The sequence below is a fragment of the Cokeromyces recurvatus genome (assembly GCF_025118155.1).
Source record: "Cokeromyces recurvatus strain NRRL 2243 chromosome Unknown BX663scaffold_1, whole genome shotgun sequence".
Lineage (NCBI taxonomy): Eukaryota > Fungi > Mucoromycota > Mucoromycetes > Mucorales > Mucoraceae > Cokeromyces > Cokeromyces recurvatus.
In genome coordinates, this window is record NW_026251387.1 from 407346 (window position 1) to 427488 (window position 20143).

The 20143-nt window shown below is 29.0% G+C and overlaps 7 protein-coding genes across 7 annotated transcripts; 3 read left to right on the forward strand and 4 right to left on the reverse strand.

Annotated features, from left to right (window-relative positions):
* Nucleotides 1–523: 523 nt before the first annotated feature.
* BX663DRAFT_481897 (uncharacterized protein) lies at nucleotides 524–2590 on the forward strand (the record flags this gene model as incomplete). Its single annotated transcript, XM_051524385.1, has 2 exons — nucleotides 524–1095; nucleotides 1177–2590. 2 exons carry the CDS (start codon nucleotides 524–526, stop codon nucleotides 2588–2590), a joined length of 1986 nt encoding a protein of 661 aa, XP_051387565.1.
* A 287-nt stretch (nucleotides 2591–2877) lies between these two features.
* On the reverse strand, nucleotides 2878–4039 carry BX663DRAFT_491369 (ankyrin repeat-containing domain protein). The gene is made up of 3 exons (XM_051525051.1): nucleotides 3822–4039; nucleotides 3029–3726; nucleotides 2878–2965 (listed from the first exon to the last, which is right to left on the reverse strand). The coding sequence occupies exons 1-2, from the start codon at nucleotides 3944–3946 to the stop codon at nucleotides 3210–3212; spliced, it is 642 nt and encodes a 213-aa protein (XP_051387566.1). The 5' UTR covers nucleotides 3947–4039; the 3' UTR covers nucleotides 2878–2965; nucleotides 3029–3209.
* A 62-nt stretch (nucleotides 4040–4101) lies between these two features.
* On the forward strand, nucleotides 4102–4602 carry BX663DRAFT_491370 (uncharacterized protein). Its single transcript, XM_051525052.1, has one exon. It carries the CDS (start codon nucleotides 4148–4150, stop codon nucleotides 4364–4366), a length of 219 nt encoding a protein of 72 aa, XP_051387567.1. The 5' UTR covers nucleotides 4102–4147; the 3' UTR covers nucleotides 4367–4602.
* A 2049-nt stretch (nucleotides 4603–6651) lies between these two features.
* On the forward strand, nucleotides 6652–9461 carry BX663DRAFT_491372 (uncharacterized protein). The gene is made up of 2 exons (XM_051525053.1): nucleotides 6652–6822; nucleotides 6927–9461. The coding sequence occupies exons 1-2, from the start codon at nucleotides 6745–6747 to the stop codon at nucleotides 9192–9194; spliced, it is 2346 nt and encodes a 781-aa protein (XP_051387568.1). The 5' UTR covers nucleotides 6652–6744; the 3' UTR covers nucleotides 9195–9461.
* A 1556-nt stretch (nucleotides 9462–11017) lies between these two features.
* On the reverse strand, nucleotides 11018–11812 carry BX663DRAFT_491373 (uncharacterized protein; the record flags this gene model as incomplete). The annotated part of the gene is made up of 1 exon (XM_051525054.1): nucleotides 11018–11812. A coding segment is annotated over exon 1 (695 nt), but the record flags the coding sequence as incomplete, so codon positions are not given.
* Nucleotides 11813–17690: 5878 nt separating this feature from the next.
* On the reverse strand, nucleotides 17691–17889 carry BX663DRAFT_491377 (uncharacterized protein; the record flags this gene model as incomplete). The annotated part of the gene is made up of 2 exons (XM_051525055.1): nucleotides 17691–17759; nucleotides 17785–17889. Coding segments are annotated over 2 exons (174 nt in total), but the record flags the coding sequence as incomplete, so codon positions are not given.
* Nucleotides 17890–18684: 795 nt separating this feature from the next.
* On the reverse strand, nucleotides 18685–20115 carry BX663DRAFT_491380 (uncharacterized protein). Its single transcript, XM_051525056.1, has 4 exons — nucleotides 19981–20115; nucleotides 19656–19920; nucleotides 19446–19578; nucleotides 18685–19373 (listed from the first exon to the last, which is right to left on the reverse strand). Exons 1-4 carry the CDS (start codon nucleotides 20056–20058, stop codon nucleotides 19046–19048), a joined length of 804 nt encoding a protein of 267 aa, XP_051387571.1. The 5' UTR covers nucleotides 20059–20115; the 3' UTR covers nucleotides 18685–19045.
* Nucleotides 20116–20143: the final 28 nt, after the last annotated feature.

Sequence of the window (20143 nt, forward strand, 5' to 3'; positions counted from 1 at the left end):
TAGCAATGTCTAAATTAAGTTCAAAAATAGGTTTCTTCTTATTAACTATGAAACCTGTAATAAACGTATAAAACTCTCTCTTTTTTTTTTTTTTCTGTTTAAATAAGCGGAGCAAAATGAAAAAGAAAAGAAAACAAGATTACACAAAAGTTTATCATTGTTAAAAATAAACTATATTCTTGCACTTAACTCTTTTTTTTTTTTAATTTATACAAAAGAAGTGAAGATTATTTATTTTAGTTTATAAAACACAAGTATATAATTCGCTTTATATTGTACTTATTTGCTTTATATTGCACTTATTTGCTTTTAGTAGGAGAATGCGGAAATAATAAAACAAAATTTCAGCTAATATCTAGAAAAAAATAACAATAGAAGACAAAATTATGGGGGAGAAAAAAAAAAAAAAAAAAAACTTGAAACTCCTTTTCTTATTTGTTCTTAAAGATTACACACATATAAATTTATAGTTCATTTTTTTTTATTCTTCTTCTTTCTCTTTTCTCTTGAAATTAATATCATTATGGGTCAACAAACAAGTAGAGAACACGCTCCATTAACATTTGGATATGTAAACCAAAAATTAACAATATCTAATGAAGAAGAGGATGCTATTATTACCGAAAAATTCGAACAAGAAAAGGATTTCGTATTAGCAAATCCACACTTATATCAATTACAATCAACATGTGAACAATGTCAAAAATTATCTTCTTCACCATCAAATAATGAACAAGTTGTTGTTTCTTTAATAAATGAAGCATGTGCTAAATGTAAAAAGCAGAAGCGTTTATCATTGGTTAGAAAAGACTTGGCAGAAGATTTGGAATATATCGACCAAACCTATTATCCCGACTTAATTCATTATAACTCTGAAGAAGATCCAATGGAGCAAGAATTACTAGAGTTTGAAACTGATACCTCACAGCAACAGCAATGGTCTCGATTAACTATTGGTGAAGCTACTACTATTACCCCAAAAGGAAAACCAAGGAAATTAACGGGTCTTTCAATGGCTGTTGATTTATCAAATAGATCACTTGTAAAGCTTAGTCCAAGTATAGGATATTTAGATAATTTAACAAAATTAAATCTGTACGTAAATGAGTAGTAATAATAATGATGTTAATCTATTTAAATGAACTAAACAAAAGATATATGATTTATTTTATATAGTTCAAACAATCAAATGACAAGTTTACCAAGAGAAATAGGTTATCTTAAAAGCCTTCGAGTATTGAATATATCAAGCAATTTTATTGAAGAGATACCTGATACGATTGCCTTCTTAACTAAATTAAGGGCATTTAATGTGGCACATAACAAGCTCGTTCAATTACCTTCTTCTATTGGTTATTTACCAAAATTAGCTATTATAGTTGCCAATGATAATCATCTAACTTCTCTTCCTCGTGAATTCGTTCATCTAGTAAATCTTATCTCTCTTAATGTATCTAATAATCCTCTCAAGACATTACCTGCTGAAATTGCTACTCTTAGTACAGTTAAAAGGTTACTAACAGATAATTGCCCTTTTGAAGAAGAATATACTTATGATTTACGACATGACCCACCCTCCTTATTTGAGATTTGTGCTCGTATTGCTGTACGCTCCGAGATAAATATTCCAAATCACTTTGCTGATCATATCAAAGAATACCTATCTCGTGCTGATACCTGTTCTTATTGTAAAGGTCCCTTTTTTGATAGTTGTGTAACACGTGTACGATATATAGAAAGAAGAGCTAGACAGCCTATTGCTTTACAGTATACGCTTTGTTCAGCTCATTGGTCTGATGAAAATGATCGTTTACTTGCTATGTTTTCTAATCAACTTAAAACTAAGAATAACAGTACACATCGTAATATTGATACAGAAGGTTTAAATGATAATATAACTCCTAGAAATCGTCTTCGGCATCGTGCTTATAGTGACAGTACTTATAATTCGCATAATTTGGGTAACTTATTAACTACACCTATTATATCATCCCCACTCTCTGGACGATCAAATGCAAATTCTTTAGATAATTTATCATCTTCTTCTTCAATACCCATTTCATTACTGAAAAGTCAACCTAATTTACCTGCTCTTCCACAACAACAACAACAACAACAACAACAAGAATCAGCAATTCCTGGTTTATCTCCTCCCTCTTCTTCATTTTTGTCACCTAATATCAAAGGAAATCGACCTCGTGCCTCTTCAGCAGCCTCCGTAACAAAACGACTTACTAACTTTATTCGTTCTAACAGCAGTACATCTCTTACAAGAACACGTAGCTCAAGTAATTCTTCTTCAACTTCAACATCATCCTCGTCACGACTTAAATATCAAGAACAACCTATTAACACTATTTCTTCTTCGTCTATAACAATAACACCTCGTCAATTAGAAGTAAAAGAAGGAGCTACTCCTACTCAAGGTTTACGTAATTGGGCAGATAGCATTCAAACAGCATCTATGGCAGCAGCCAAGACAATTGCAACTCAACAACAACAAAATCAAATTGAAAGCTATTTTATCTCAAAGAACAATAACTATCCTGTTATAATGCATCAAACTGAATTATTATCCTCGGAAACATAAAAAAAAAAAAAAAAATAGACAAGAAAAATATAGGAGAAAATTTGTATTTCTTTTTATTTATTTATTTATTTATTTATTTATTCTTTATATTTTAACAGAATAAAAATTTACCCTTTATTGAACATGTAGCTACTTTTGTTCTTTCCCATTAAACCAGTTATACTTGCGGTAATTGGGTATTAGTGATAAGCTAATTATAATATTAATCTTGGGTTTTCTGTAAATCAATTGTTATGAGATAAAGTAGTAACAATGAACTACTATCTCAAAATAAATAACAAGAAAAAAAACCCTTAAATTTGCTGCATAAATTATCGTTATACATATATATAAATATATAAAAAAAAAGTTTATTTTCTATCAATTTTTAAAATTCTAGAAAGAAAAAAATAAGCACAATTGCATTACTAACAATAATAGTATTTTTTTTATACGTACTTTTATTAAGCTGATGGGATTATTAGTAGTACATCATCTTCGCCTCTGAAAATATCTAATAGCTTTTTGTTCATTTGTTTAGAGTTAACTGGTATACCAATTTTACCATTATGTCGAGAAATACTGAAATCCTTCGGTAAACCATCAATTTCCTTTATTTCATTGTTAGTAGATATCCTCTTTATATATAACAGTCATTTTTTTTAAATACCTTTTTAATATCATCAATTGCATTTTCAATTGTTTGGTTTTTTAAATAAACTGAGCCAAGTAAGTTTTCATCTTGACGAGAAGATAAATAAATAAGTATTTCCTTTTCTTCTCTATTATCTTCTTCCGGTTTTATCCCTTGTTGCTTGGTATCATTCGAATTTTCTACTAATTCAACTGCCTTTTGTCTTCTCACTAAATTTTCAACCTTATTCTCGGAAAATTCATCAGGCATAAGCCATGTTTTTTCTAAATCAGGATTTTTCATATAAGTAGGAACAAATGGAAGTGAAGGTTCAGGACCTACAGAAACATTTGCTTGGTCACCCATCGCTGTACGTAAAATTTTAGCTGTAGTTTCATGTTGTACTGCTAAATCTAATGCTGTTTGTCCTTTTTGTGTTTTAATAAAAGGATCAGCTCCGCTTCTTAATAATGCAATAACAACGTGTTCATGTCCTCTATGTGCTGCCCAATGTAACGCAGTCCTATCAAAAAAAAAAAAAAAAAAAAAAAAAAAAAAAAAAAAAAGAGGAAAAAAAATATTATTTTTTTGATCTAATTTTCAAGTAATCATCTTTACCATCCATTCATTGCATTTTGTGAATTAACATTAACACCAGAATGAGCTAGATGAAGAGTAGCTTTAATATTTCCCAGAGCTGCTACCTCTCTTAAAGTGTGTTCTCTTTCATCAGGTATTTGCATTTCGATTAATGAACTATGAAATACAAAAACAAAAAAAAGATGATCTTTTTATGGAAGCTTAAAGAAATAAATAAATAAATAAATAAAAAAAAAAAAAAGTTATATTTTAATTCCCGCTTAGGACTATATTACAATTAAACATACTTTTTTTTTCCCTTCATCCTAATCATAAAGTTTCAAAAGGATATCAATGAAGAGTACATGAGCCGTGTATTAAAATATTCTGCTTCGGTATATGAAAGTTATAAAAAACATCTGGTTGTTTTAATAGTTGATGTCTTCAGCGTACCCGCGTCAATAAATAACATATTAGCTCCAGTCGTAAGCCATTCATTCCATAAAGAAATCTCCAGTCTGTTTTTTGGCAAAGCGTTGTCTTTTAATATTATTAACAATGTTGTCAACAATTCAATCAACTGAACAACTAGATTCCTTAGCGATTATTGGTTTATTTTTGTGTTTATAAAAACTTCTTATAACACATCTTGTTAGTAGTACTCAAGAGATAACAATGAAACTTCTATACAAGATAGCTGTGAGCAGCGTTCAACAATTAATTGATAAAGAAGATGTGTATTATGATTGTCTTTATAACTAAGTTAATAGAAATAAACCATTATTTATTACATAAATAAAACTAGTGTATTGTACTTTACAGCATCATATTCATTCTACATCCAGTTTTAGTAATAGTTATTGTTAATAATGATATTATGTAATAATAATAAAAATTCAATAGGATTATGACTGTTGTATTTATAAGTCATACATATTATGTGTACATCTAAAAATGTTGGAAAAATAAAACTACTAATATCTTGGCTGTTTCTGTCTAAATATTTCTATTTGTAAGAGAGGGAATATTTGCCTATTATATCTGACTTACTTTTAGAACAATCACTCATTACTTTTTAGCAAAGGAAATAAGAATAATTTTTTTTTTTGGTTTTGGATTTTAAGCACCAATTTCACAGTGTCCATACCGTATCGTATCTAAATAAAAATAAAAAGCCTATTGGTTTTTTCGCTCTTCTACCCAGGTAATGTTTCATCTTGTTCACCAAACTACAAATATACCTGTTACAGGCAAAATTTCTAGTTCGTTTTTTGTGTCTCCCAAGGGACCACAATATAGATCAAATTCATGTCCTTTTTTTTACGTATTCCAGCCAATAACTCTCAATGGTATAAATTCTCCTAACAACTATTATTGAAATTATGTGCACATAGTGCTGATAATATTAACTGTCGTTCATTTTAATCTATTTATCGAGATTTCCAAGATGAACAGTTTGATAAATGATTCCGTTCATCTCATTCGATCCTTTTATCTGCTTGTCGTCCAATACCTACCATTGACCCTATTCTTTAGTTTCCCATGACTCTGGCTGAATTTATTCCTACTTTACACTGACATCTCGGTTGGTTACCTGATAGTATCTCAAATCTATGCCTCTTCCATCCAAATGATACACTCACTCGGTTTCATGCTACTGTCTGTTTAAATATGCATTGTTGGTTACAAATGCTAATCATCGTAGCTGACCCTTTATCTTTTCTACTCAATCACCTTCCTAGCAAATGTAAAAAAAAAAAAGAAAAGAAAAAACTTTTTGTGCGAAACAGCTCCCTTACTCCTACATAAATTATTTGCTGGCCGACACTATGTAGTATATTTTTTGAACGTGATTACTTTTACCATGATAAAATCCCTCATTCTCTTTATACTGATTTAAACTATTAGTTATGCAGTAATTAATTTAGTATTCGAAGATACTGTTCTTTGTTTATTTTCCCTTTTGACTATCAAAATGTATTTTGTTTTTTTTTTTGTTTTTCTTCTTTTGATCTGACTCGCGCAAAGCAACATAGTTTTTTTTCGGAGTGCAAAAAATAAAAACAGATACGCAAGTTCATTGGAAAAAACCAGTATTATTGTTCCTGTAACTGTATTTATGTGTAGTTTTAAAAGGAATTTTCAATTTTATAAACTGACCAAGGCAATTGGATGTAATAAAAGCACTATCATATATTTTGATGCAATTTCAACAGATAGTTAAAAGAAAAAAAAGTAAATGTAAAGACTTACTTAATTTTGGAAAATAAGTTTTATTCACACTGACTTTATCGGCAATAATAAATAAAGAAACGAAGCCTATCATAATTATAGTAATTATATAGCAACAAGCCAAATTATCTTATCATATGAATTATATTTTATGTATAAATATGTCTTCTGAAATTATTTTCTAGTTTAAAAGCTTGGAAGATTATACTGTTCAGGTAATGAAAAGTGTATCTGATAACAGAGCTTATTTTTTTTGGAGCAGAATTCCTGTGCAACAACTTATTATTATATTGTGTAAAGATTTCTAAAAAAAAAAAAAAAAAAAAAAAAAAAAAAAAAAAAAAAAAAAAAAAAAAAACGGCTTAGTGTTTTTGCAACTTGGTGGGTAGAGAAAAATGGTGGAATAAACCAAGATTCATACTTGTCTTTTTTTTTTCTCGTTTTCGTAATAGTAATAGTAGTACATCTTTCTTTTATAATAACCATTAAAAAATAGGTCATAGTTTAATAGAAAGTTTCTTCAGATGTCATATATAATGAGCTGATATTGATTTATTTTGTAATACAATAAAAATGCTTGAAATAGTAATTTTAATATGTATACATTCACTTATTATCTCCCTAAACAAGTATATTTATTGATAATAATATTCATTATATTATATCTTTTCACTTTTCCCTCTTCCCCCCACTGTTTTAGTTTACTTTTATATAAACGTTCGAAATAAATATGCCAAAGACAGATACAAGCTTTTCAACATATACTTCCATGATGAGGGTCACAAGTAAAGGCAGACCGTATACAAAAGTAGAGACATATTTTTATTTTATTTTATTTTATTTTATTTTTACACCTATTTCTTGACTCTACATGTATATTAATCTACCTATCATTATTGTTGTACGATGCAGGATCTTTATGATATGTTTGCCGCAGTTTTACTACAAATCAAGTTAATTGACCATAGGGTTATGTTCCGCACCTATTCTTATACGTTTACTACTGAAGAAGCTTCAAAAGTCATGTCTTCCCTTGTCTTTATACATGTCAGTCGAAACCCAGACCCCTCTGATCCATCACGTCAAATTTCAACAAGAACAACCACAACTTTCAGTATGAACTATCAGTCTGTTAAAACATTGCTTCAACAATTTTTATCTGCACGTCTTATTATGTGCGCAACAGATCCTCAAAATTGGAACTCCATGAAAGATCGAAGCCTTTGGTGTCCTACCTTGAAGGGTAAGCTTGTTCTTGAAGAATTTGCATATACAGCACAAATATTACTATCAGATACACTTCTTGCCGCGCTCCACGCATCCTCCATGTCTACTAACTACGACACTATGAAAAATAACAACTACAGTTTTAATAACGGTCCAAGTAACCGTATTATTCATCTTGATCGACTTTCAGATGATGATGATCAACTTACCTTTTCACGCAGCAATATGACGGTCATTTTCAAAGCAATGATGGCAAGCTTGCCTAAAGAGGCTCTCTTGGCAGACGATGTTCCTGGTATTGAAAAGAGGAAACTTCCGCTCTATAAATATACCTTTATGGGTATTCATTGCATTAACTGGCTCTGCGATCGATTAACGATCTTTTGTCGTGAGGAAGCAGAAGCTGTAGCAGCTGAATTTGTTCTCTTCGGTTGGGTCTCTCACGTGCTTGATAAATGTGAAAAGACAGCTACTACTAATTCAGTTGATGATATCGTCACATTTAAAACAAATCGAAATGCTATCTATTATGTAACAGAACGTGGTTGTTTAGTGACGGGTTGGAAAATGCCTAGTATGGATGCGAAGGACGAACAAGAAAACACCATGACACAATCATCTATGAGTAGTAAATCAAGTAGTACTAATATTTCATCTATTTCAAACTTGAGTAATAGTACAAACAATAAGTCAAAAAATATACCACAACAGGATACTAAACTTTCGTCTTCAAATGGCAAGCTCATGTCAGCAGAAGCAAGTCATAATGATGTACTCATAAAAGACAATAAACAACATCTACTCAATAGATACAGCTACTATGATATTATAGATGATAAAAGGATAGAGAAACCTATTGAAGCAGAAACAATTCATGATGAAACAGCTGAAAAGGCATTGGAACCACTTCCGATCATTTCACGAAAAAGTACAGCTTATGAAGACGGTATTCCTCAACTTTCTTCATTCGAACAACCACAGACTCAGGGATCTAATGAGTTACGTCCACTTAGCAGAGTAATTACGAATTCATCTTTGTCTTGTACCACAAGTTTTAATAAAGTTAATACAAACAATATGAATTCACAAAGAGCTCGTCTTCAAAAAGTGCTGGAGACACCGCTACTTCGAATGTATTTCCGAGACTTTTTGAAAGCCAACTATTGTATAGAGAACATAAATTTTTGGGTTGCTAATAATAAACTGTTACAAAGCCTTAAGCAACAACAACAACAACAACAACAACAAAGCAATAAAAAGTCTACTACAGTCATTTTAGAGTTACTCTCCGAATGTTATTCAGTCTATGAAATTTATTTAGGACCTCAGGCAGTAGCAGATATTAACATCGATCATAGTTTGCGTCAAGAGATTATTCACTTTTTCTCTACAGTTTTTGTCATTCACAATGATAATAACAATTTATCGGTTGCGGCTAATGATTCAAAAAATTACTTTCTAGTTCCATCATTCAATCATTATCAGTCAATGACCAATACAGTAAATAAACCATCAATGACCTCGGCAAAATCAGGACAAGCTGGATTGCTTTTGTTGCCTCCCCAAATGGTAAATAACAGTAAACGACGTAAGGTAGTGATTCGAAGCAATACAATTGTACCCGAGCGTTGTTTAATGAAGATTTTAAAAATGTTTACTAAGGTTAATGAACATGTTTGTTGTATGATGGCGGAAGATTCTATACCAAAATTTATCAAAACTGAGAAATATAAACAGCTAATAAATGCACATCATCAACAAGAGCAGCAAGGACAAGAAGATAATGATGTTGACTACGATATTGTATACGAAGATAGTAGTGAAGATGAAAAGGAAAGAAGTAATAAGGCGAAGAATAACTTTGTAACTTCTTTATTAACACAGAGATCTTCTATGGATCAGTCACAACATGAATCTGTAACTGCCCCTACTACTTTAGGACCCCTTTTTTAAATATGGATAGTTATAGTATCCCTAATTATTTTATTTGTGTATGCGAGACTGCTTCAGAACGCTATTTATTTTTTTTTTTGTATCTGTATTTCACTATGTATTATACTGTACTATGTTTGTTTTTATTTTGCTTGGGACATATCATACTTTCATTGTTGTTGTTGATCCTTTCATGTATATTTTAACAACACATTTAAATCTAATAATGGGACTCTTTTTTTTTCCTCTGATATTAAATCAATAAAAACTCTTTTTAATCATACAAATATTTAAGCTTATTACTGCGTATTGTATATAACAACAACAACAACAAAAAAACATTGAATATGTCTTTTTAAGAAATAGGGAGAAGTTGATTTTAACTCGTGTTTCCATTGTTATGAAAAATAAGGAGAATGACATTACTGGTTTACTTTTTTTTTTTCAAGTAATACACATAATAATAGCGCTAATCATATCATTGCCCTTTAAATCCAAATAAGGAAAATATGGAAGAAACGTAATTACATCTTTTGAGGGGAAGACAAATCTCCTAAACATGATATGAAGGGTAAATACGTATATTTATGAATGATAGTATAGATTGGCTCTTATATAGTGGCTCAATATTTATTCGATAACAGAACAAATACTTTAAACTGTCAAATAACAATCATCTGTGGAAATAATTTAAACCAATTATACTTGTTCTCTATTATGATTATCGTAATTATAACTTGTCAAAATAATATTTCTAGTTAGTGAAGGAAAGAAAATGTGTATAAGAACATCATTGATATAAGTTTTATATATATAGTTCATTATTAAGATATGACTAGTATACAAACTGCTTTTAGATGAAGATATAGCTTCTTTATTTTTATATGTAAAACACATAGTTTAAAAGCTTTATCAAAAAAAAAAACCTCCCTTTTCAAGTATTACAAATGTTGAATCTGTGCACCTTAAATTGCTTAACTGCTCCTTCTACTTTCTTGGGGTGGGCATATTATTATTTCTACATACATGTATAATGAAATTCTATTTCGGAACAAGCTTATTATTAAAAGTGTATAATAACAAGGTGTGTACTCGCCTTAAAAGAAAAAAAGACAAATACTTGTTATTTGCTTTAATATAATGAACATATTCTATATTATAAATACGAGAATACAAGTTATGTTTATTAAAACTTATGGATAATTACTATAAAGCCACAAGTAGATCCGTTTATGTACTCAACAGTTTAAATACGTTTTGTTGTATACACATATATTACTCGGGTATGTATATGCATGTAGTTTTATCAATGAAAAGGGTTTAGCAATAATTGTGCATAATAATTTTACTCGGTCCTTAATTTTACTTTGACATAAATATACATTTGTAACATCTAAACCTTTTTATCATTAAACAGGGTTTTTTTTATTAATTGTGTATTTTTTAAAGGGAGGAATCAAGTTATATATCAAGTTTTTTTTATTTTTTTTTCTCAAGAGGGAAAATAAGCGGATAAAAGTTTAAATAAGAAAGTTTCCGAGTCTCTTAATTATTATTAATAATTATATTATTATATGTTCAAAATGCTTCAGGAAAAAAAAAAGGAGTCTTTTTATTTTATATAACAATAAAATATATTGCAAGTAATAATAAAAAACACTTGTATTTAATGTATATATTTTACAACAAATAAACTTAAGAGAAAAAAAAACAAGCGGTATATACGCATATAAATAATACATGTATAAGGATATTTATGTATGGAGTATAAAAACAATAAGGTAAATATATATAAATATGTATATGTCTATATTTATATATAAAAGATACAAGTATTTTATAATGTCTATTATTAAAAGTAATGTTATATGGGTATCTATACACGTATATATATTATTTATAATTTCGAATCCTTTGTCGCTTCTGTATAGCCGCATTTGCTGCAGCTAATGCACTTGGGGATAATGTGATGAGTACTGCTGTATTTGGTTTATTTTTATTATTGACTAACACTGTTTCACCTGAAAGTTTTTGTAATGTCAAAGCATATGATGAATCGTAATTTGAGTCCTTCAGCGAATAGCTAGTATCTAATAATTCCTCAAAATTATATTCTTCATTATTGTTTGATATAGTGTCTTGCTCTTCATAGTTATATTCTTTACTTGCAATGGTTTTATTTTCTTCGACTTCTTCATGAACAATGTTATTAGGTCTATTAAATTCAGATTTCGTAGTTGAATATATTATTTGACTTTTGTGATAAAATTGTTTATGAGCCCAGGAAGATGTTCGTGGCGGAGGTGGGAGAGACGTCAAATGCTGTTTTTCATGATGGATGAAACAATTCATTTCTTCATTTACTTTTTCATTTTCTTCCTGAGAAAGATGTTTTTCTTTTAACTCATAAATAGATGCGATTGATGTAATTGGCACATCGTTGGGTAAAGTTCTATGCTTACGAATTTGTGTTCGACGTTTCATAAATTTGGAAGCGTAACGAATACAAGCATAGAGGCTTTGTGTTTTTGCTTCAATCTTTATCTGCCCTGCTTTTTGTTCAATTACATCAATATCATTATTATATGTCATTACTGTATGTATGAAATCGATAAATATATAGCAAACAGATACGTAAAGTAAAAAAAAAAAAAAAAAAAAAAAAAAGGAAAGATAGAAAAAAAAGGAGAAATAATATTTATGTAGGTCTTTTTTATTATAAATCTATATATGTAGGTAGGTAGGTAGGAGAAAAAAAAATATAATTTTTAACGTTTGTATATAATAATGGGTTATCTTTAAATAGAAAGTTGCGGTATAGAATATTTATAAAAAAAAACGCGCATAAAAACGTGGAATTTAAGTTAACCCTTTAATTTTTGAGGGACTCATAATTTTCTCTTTAGTTATTAACTTTATCTATTTTATTATACTCCATACCTATTATTTTATATGCAGTATCTTTGATCTAAGTGTTTCATGTTACTTCTAAATAATTAATATCACAGATCATCCTTCTCCTTTTATAAATATATATGAAGTCATATAAATGGAAGTTCAGCACGCTAAACTCTATTTTCTATATGCTTAGGTATAGAAGTTAAATGAAGTATATATCTTGTAAATATAGAATATAAGCATTACAAGAGTGAGATATAATGTACATTATATACATGAAGTGAATTTTTTTTTCTCACATATATATCTATAGAATCTGTATTCAGTAACAGATATTTATTTTTATTTATATTTGTTTCCTTCCCCCCTTACCTATTATAAATTCTCAGATATACTGTTACTATGTGTATGTGTATCATTATTGCTACCCCTGAATTCTCCTAAAATAGCAAATTCAAACTGACTTTTAATTATATATATTTATATCTGTGTATATATAAAAGAGCGTATTGAATCATTTAAAAACGGTACTAGATTTATATTTATATGAATATAATATTATTTCGGAAGTGTATAAATGTATATAAAAAAAATTTATACAAATATGTGCTTCTCCTAACCAATGTAGTAGTTGATAATAGACATTATTGGTATATGTAAATTTTATAATTCTGGTATCACTAATCTGTTTTCAGTAAGCATATTCATGTTTCAAGTAAAGTTTATACAGCATTATTTGTTTACTTTTGAATTTCGGGTTTAATGATACTGTACAAATTTCTTTGTTATTTACTATATTGTACAAAAATTTAAATAATAGTTCTTTTCGTTTGCGTATTTGCGCTTCCTTTTTTGTATATTCTTTGATAATATGCCAAGTAACATTGGAGTTTATTAATGTGTCGAAAATTCATGTATAATACGCCTCTGAGAAATATTTAAACTGATTTGACACTATCAACAATACAAACAACGTTGATGTGAATGTTTCAAACATAAAATATAAGATATATATATATATATCGTATGTAATGAATCACTAAACCGCTTGTACTTTGTATATAAGCTAATGATCTTGTTACTATGTTATATGATAAATAGAGATACTAGTTACACGTATAATTTCTTCTAAATATTAAATAAGTTTCAGTTGGACAGCTAATAATTATTGTGAGATCATATGTAGAAAACTATGCAAATATATATGATTTATCGCATATCAATACGACATTGAGGACAATCCTAGTCACCTACCTGGTTACTCCAAAATACATAAAAATGAGAGTCGTAAATTTGAAGCAGATCATTTTGCCTTTTTTTTTAAATGTTATATGATAAAAAGTTTGCAGATATAGTATTATAGGAGATGAGGGGCGCACTTGTCAACTAATTTCCCGGTTTTTATGGTTCATTATCATTAATGCACTAATATGCTATAAGGAAATACAGATTAACTTTTTTTTTTAAAAAAAAAAAGTCAAAGCAGGATCTTTTAATAAAACTATCATAGACAGAAAGGGTATTGTATTGAAATGGATCACTGATCTTTGTATGAATTACATGGATGATTTTGTCTTCAATGATGAAGCTGGCGTCAGCATACATTTATAAAGTATCTTCGGTAGATAAAGAAAAAATAAAAGAAGGGCAGTAACAAAATCCAATTCAGTAGTAACATTAACCCTTCAGAAATCTGAAGTTATTCAGCTGAGAATATACAAGTGTCTAACGCTAGAATTGATATAATAAGAAGTGAGCATTTTATTGAGTTCATCCGTGGTGATTTGGATTGCTCAAATGCAAACAACATAAAATCTGATTAGTTGTAGTATGACTTTAAATAAATTCCTTTTGTATTTTAAATGATTAATAACTGTGCATAATGATCAAAATCATATTCAGAACAAAAAAAAAAAAAAAAGCTGAACAGTATGCATAAAACCAAAAGTCATGAAATGCAAAAATTCAAAAATATGCCCAAAAGCAAATAGAAAGTACAATATTTGAATATCAAATGTTTTGTTATTTTTAAATATATGCATATGTATATTTACTGCAGCCGAGGAAAAATAAAGCAAAAGTCGCCTGACTAACCATTCCATATTTATTACCTTTTAATAGAATATACGCATACTAAAAAGTATTCTGTATTTGTAATCATATAATATTAAGAAATAGTATGTCAGTGATTCAAAGAACTCAAGCATATAAATGTTATGTATCCCGACCATTTAATTAGTTAGAAACAAAATAAAAGAAATAAATCTGCATTTGTAAAAATTATTTTACTTTCTCTTTTGGAAAACTCTTTTGTCCAGTTATTTTGCTTACTCAAAATTACTTAAATGAGGAATATTTTGGAAGATATACATCTCTCTATCCCTCTACTTCTAATCCATTTATCGACCTTTGTTCTATGAATAGGAATAGTGTCTATGATTATGCAAAATATAAATATTTCAGATAGTATGTCTACTTTATTTAGCATACTGGATATGAGTCATTTATAATAATCATCAGTTGTTTCTTTATCAATAGGCGTCCTTTTGCTATCTATTTTTTTTTATTATCATTATCAACTTTTAGTTTTTTGTGTGTGTAGTAAATTCACCTATTTCTATATTTATGATATATACAGTGTAGATATTATCTAGTTCTATAAAAGAAATAGCTTAAATGAATAATATCTCTTCTATTGCCAGAGCACTAAGAAACGAACAATCAAAAAACCTTTTTATATGAATATCAAATGCTGTAGTATTGATACAAGTGCAACTTTTTAATAATATATACATATATGTATCAGTTTTTCGGTGTAAATATTATTCAATTAAAGTGTCCCTTTAGAGTTTCAAGGCTAATTCTTTCAAAAGGATAAAGAACAATCCATTTAATGACCAAATTTTAAGTGTAAAAAGAAAGAAAAAAGAAAGAGAGAGGATATTTATACTTTAGTTTATTTCTTTTTTTTTTTTCATTGTTATTAATATATAGAAGCTGCCGCTATACTACGTGCTTCTGTTTAAGATTATTGAAAAAAATAAATAAATTAAGAAATAATTGTCGCAAAAGAAATTTCAATCTGTCGTTTTTATTTTTGTTGATTGTCATTTTAGGAAAAGCCGTGTTGTAGCAAAGGTTTTTTTTTTTTTTTTTTTTTTTTTGTAATTTTACTAAAATTTTTTAAAGAGGCTCTCTATAGACATTTGATAATTTTGTTATAGAACAAGCTCTGGATATGAGCATAAGTAGTATTATAAAAAATGAATTACATAATACAGGACAAACTATAAGCCCGAATATGAAATAAAAGATATCATATCTTTTGTACACTCTTTGAAACTCTATCTCTTTCTTCTCTTCAAAGCCATTATTCCTTTCAAACTGATCAAAATCTAAAAAGCCTTGTTATCATGATCATCATAAAAAAGAGCTCAATTGTCATAATACAGTAATAAGAAAGCTTACAGCTTAACTATTTAAAATGCATGAACCGCCAAGAGTATCTTGTACAATTGAAAAAAAAAAAGCATTCTACAACAAAGCTAAAATGGAACATCTTGTAAAATTAATTGTAAGAAAAAAAAAGCGTCTAGATTGTGTGTGTCTAAAAATAAAAATAAAAATAAAACTGTTGTATAAAATACCATTTTTTATATTATTGATAGCTTATCTATGAACATCATGCTCTGTCGTGTAACTGAATTTGACTAGTTTTGGCTTAATTTCTTTACAAGAATGCTCAATATATTCACATGAATATAAATACATATAAAAAAAGTAAACAAACGTCTTCTTTTTGTTTCTTACTTTCTTACTTTCTTGCTTACTTTCAAAGAAGGCAGTAATGCTTTACTACATTCAAATAAAAGGCAAAACTTATCTCTAAAGTGTTAAAAAGAAAAGAGAAAAAAAAAGAAAAGGAGAAAGGCAGGAGAGAAGATTTAACGAAAAGTAAATTAAAAACAAAAAAAATATGCTAAAATTTAACTTTAATAACTTCTCCTTCTTTTCGTTTATTTTTTTTTCTCCTGAATTTTACTATAAAAAAAAGCACATTTTTCGTTTTTTTTCCCTTTTTTTCTTCTTTTTTCTTTAGCTTTTTTTATTTTTCCTATTCTTCTTTATTTTTACTTGAAACCATAGATAGACACTGTCAGGGTTATGAAGTGTGCTCAAGTCACATAGCTTGGCTTACTTGAGTTTGTAGAACTGTCCGTTTATAACATGGCTAAAGGAGAGGCCTAGACTCTCTTTTGGTTACTACATGCATATCCGCCTTCACCTTGGGTTATTGCAACCTTAGATAATTGATGGGACCTTATCGAATTTTGACTGCTCAAGTTTGATTTATTTTCAAAGGAGGAGGAAAATAAAAAGGATACTTGGGGTTGGAAATTGTAAACCTGTTCCTTTTTAGGGAGATTAGCGTACTCTTTGTCTGCACCATTGAAAGGGCTTTTCTCAAGGTTTAGTTTTTCTGTTTTTCTTTTTGGAGGTTTTTCCTTCTTTTTATTTTTATCTAGTTGCTGTTTATAAAATAAAAATAGATAAGGATGCACAGCTTACGTTTCTGACCGTGGTTTTTTCATCTATTTATTTAGTTGAAGAATCCCAGCTTGTATTTACTGTTAAGTCAAAAGTAGATGCTAGGGGTCAAAGAAGGGACATTCTCAGGTAAACAATAGTCAGGTCGTGCACTTCATGTATCTGGATTTCTTCCACTTCGCCACGCTACAGGTCAGAATGTTTAGCCCGGCTTCCAGTGAAACTTACATCCAACTGTATTTTTTATTGGGTTATGGGGTGAGGAATCCTATCTTTTTCTTCTAGCAAGGCTTGGGCCAGGTTGGACTTTGCCAAGTGTCTACTAGTTGAAATTGGACGTTTATCTTTCAAGTAGAAATTTAGAGGGAGAAGAAGAAAAAAAAAGCCCAGTATGGGTATTGGTTTATAGAACTTATTTTTGGGATTAGATATGCTTTCACCTTCTCGTGGTTAATCCTGTTAGTATCAAGTCTCTTCTAAAGAGATTTGAGAACTAAGAAAAGCATCTTTTTTTTATAATATTAATATAAATGAAAAAAAAATCAATTTAATAAAATAGTGCTCCATAATAAAGTTGCTTCTCTAATAATATTTAATAATTAAGCGTATAATTCTTTAACAAAAGTGGTGAAAGACTATAACAGCACAGTGTATAAATATTAAAAAGATTATTGTATAATTTCCCTAAGTAGTCTTTCCTCTCAAGGTAAGTTATGTATGGTTAAATAAATTCAGCATCACTAGAATGTAAACTACCAGAATAAGACTAAAACTAGCCAACATTCATAATGAGCATTCATAATCTGATTGCTGTACAAAAGACTGTTCATCTTCAGGGTATAGCTTGAAGTTGTTTCAAATCTTGCTATCATAAATACTCATTATTCTATCTGGAAACAAACTAACTTTGGTTTTCCAACTAGTGATTTTTTTTTTCAAGGAAAATTTTCTTTAGGTATTGATTATTGAGTAGTTATATATTTAAAGACTGAAGGTGATTATTGAGTTGAGATTCTGAGATGCTAAATTTTTCGAATTGTTCAGCTAACCTCCCCCACTATCTCACCCACATCAAGCTAGGAGGGGTTCATCGTCCACTAGATTCCTCAAAAAGTCGTTATAATCGTTGTTGAAAGAAGACTGAGGACCAGAACTTATAGAAGACTTTTTGTAAGGCACTTCTTCTGTTTCTCTGTACATTTTCCACTATCTTTGAGCCACACATGCTTCGAATCCAAGTTCTCTTGCGAATTGGGTAGCTAGACCTCTTTCTTGAGCACTTTCAACCATTCTATCACTAAAGTCATCTCGTTGTCCATCACTGTACTTTCTGTATTCTTTGCCGGCTTAATTAGCATTACTTTAGCTATCTTTTTTACAGCAATCTTCTCAAGCGGTTTTAATTTTCTCCAAGTGCTTTGATCAGTTAGTCTTTCAAGAACCACATTAGGATTGGGTTATCTCAGTTAGAACATCTTCCATTGGATCATAAACTTTCGTACTCTTCTCGTCATACAGGCTATCGCGCCCATCTTCGTAATAAAATAAAAAAAAAAAAACTCTCCATGACTCAAACCAAAAAAAAAAAAAAAAAAAGTATTAAACAAAAAGAAGAACTCAGGAAGAGGAAAACACTACGACAATTTAAGCTAATCTAATGTGACAATACGCTTTTCCTAAAACGACAGACTGAAATTTTTTTGCGACAATTATTTCTCAACTGCCGACACATATTTGTTAATTGGCGACAATATCCATCGTATTGGCTGTATTTTTATTTGTCTTGCTAATATATAATAAAGTACATCCAGCATTTTAAAACTTTTATACCAAGAATATTAAACAAAATTGATGGCTTCGAAGATTCTCAACATAAAGAATTTTGTTTTTCTTTATTTAAATAATTGAAACAGACTGTAGGAATGATTTTTTTTTTTTTAATATCTAACGATATACAGCTAAAATTAAAATGAAACTTTTACTAATTAATCGCTAGTATAATACGAAAAGAAAACTGATTTATTTTATGATCATTACACAAATACTTATCAAAACTATGTCTGACATTTTATTGCTGTCTACATAGTCAATATAGTAACTACCAAGAAATTAAGAGTATCTTATTTTCACAATAGAGCCAGTTTATAAGACACGTTATATTCGACAAAGGAAGACCATATTATGTGAATAAATATTATATATAGCGAATCCCTTTCTATGTATAATGTACAGTCTACATGGTGTATATATAAAATTAGATTTTGCATCAATAAGAAGGTTTTCTTTTTTTATACAACAGAAACTAATGATGTAATATTTTCAGTGGTGGCAAACGTTATATCATGTCTACATATTGGACACTAAGAAAGAAGAAAAAGAGTACAATCATCTTAAATATACTAAAAGTCTGAAACTAATTTTATATTTTATGTATTTACATCTTTCTTCTGCTTCGTTAACCAGATATCAATGCAGAATATATGATAATGATGATTACAGGGCAATATTCGCAATTCATCACCGTCTACATAATCTTCTAAACAAATTACGCATGTTTCGGTTTCATTCTCTTTCAACTTATCGTAACAAAATGTTTTCTTGGTTAAACTTGAAACCATATTTACAGAAGCTACTTCTTTACGTTTACGATGCCATTCACAAATATAATCATTAATACAATATAGTAATAATACACATATTGGACCTAAAAGGACTAATAGTAAAGGGAGAAGTATCGATACACCAACTTCAAAACTGCAAAATACATATATACATATAAAATTCAGTTTTCTGTATTTATATATCTGAATTATATATGTTCCTTACTCTTGATCTAAACTATCAAGCTTCATAAATACATTTACAGACAATCCTTCTATTTCGATCCAATGCAATACTTCTGAATATTCAGTGCTAGCTAAAAAAATAGTTGGTATTTTGACATCTAACACGCTATCCACTGAATAATAATAATAGTTATTATTCTCTATATTGTTTAATATATATGTATATATATATATCACATTTTATGTATACCTTGAGTAGACAAATGTCTTATTTTGGTATCACTACTACCTATGACGATAGCCATTGCGCCAGAAGCTTGCATATTTTTAATTTTTGTAAGAAAAGAGCATCTTCCTTCTTTTACCAAAGCAATCCAATCTGTATAAGGTGCTTTTACCATTTTACAGCCTGTTGGATCAGAGATGGGCTCTGCAAGGTTACCACTTGTACCATTTACTGAATTTTTATAAATAAATGCTGCCGGATAGTCAAAGTAAGAAGTATTATTTGTTACCTAAATAACATGTAAATATATTTATAAATTGAGAGCTTTATAACAATAAGTATTTATTACAAAAACACGTAAAGAGGCTTGGGCTTGAAAAACAAAAAAACTCCCTAAAAGTAAAGGATAGAAAAAATTGATTTTCATTTCAAATAATTGGGCTTTTTATTATTCAAAATGTAAATTAGGAAATTGAAAAAAAAAAAAAAAAAAAAAAAAAAAAAAAAAAAAA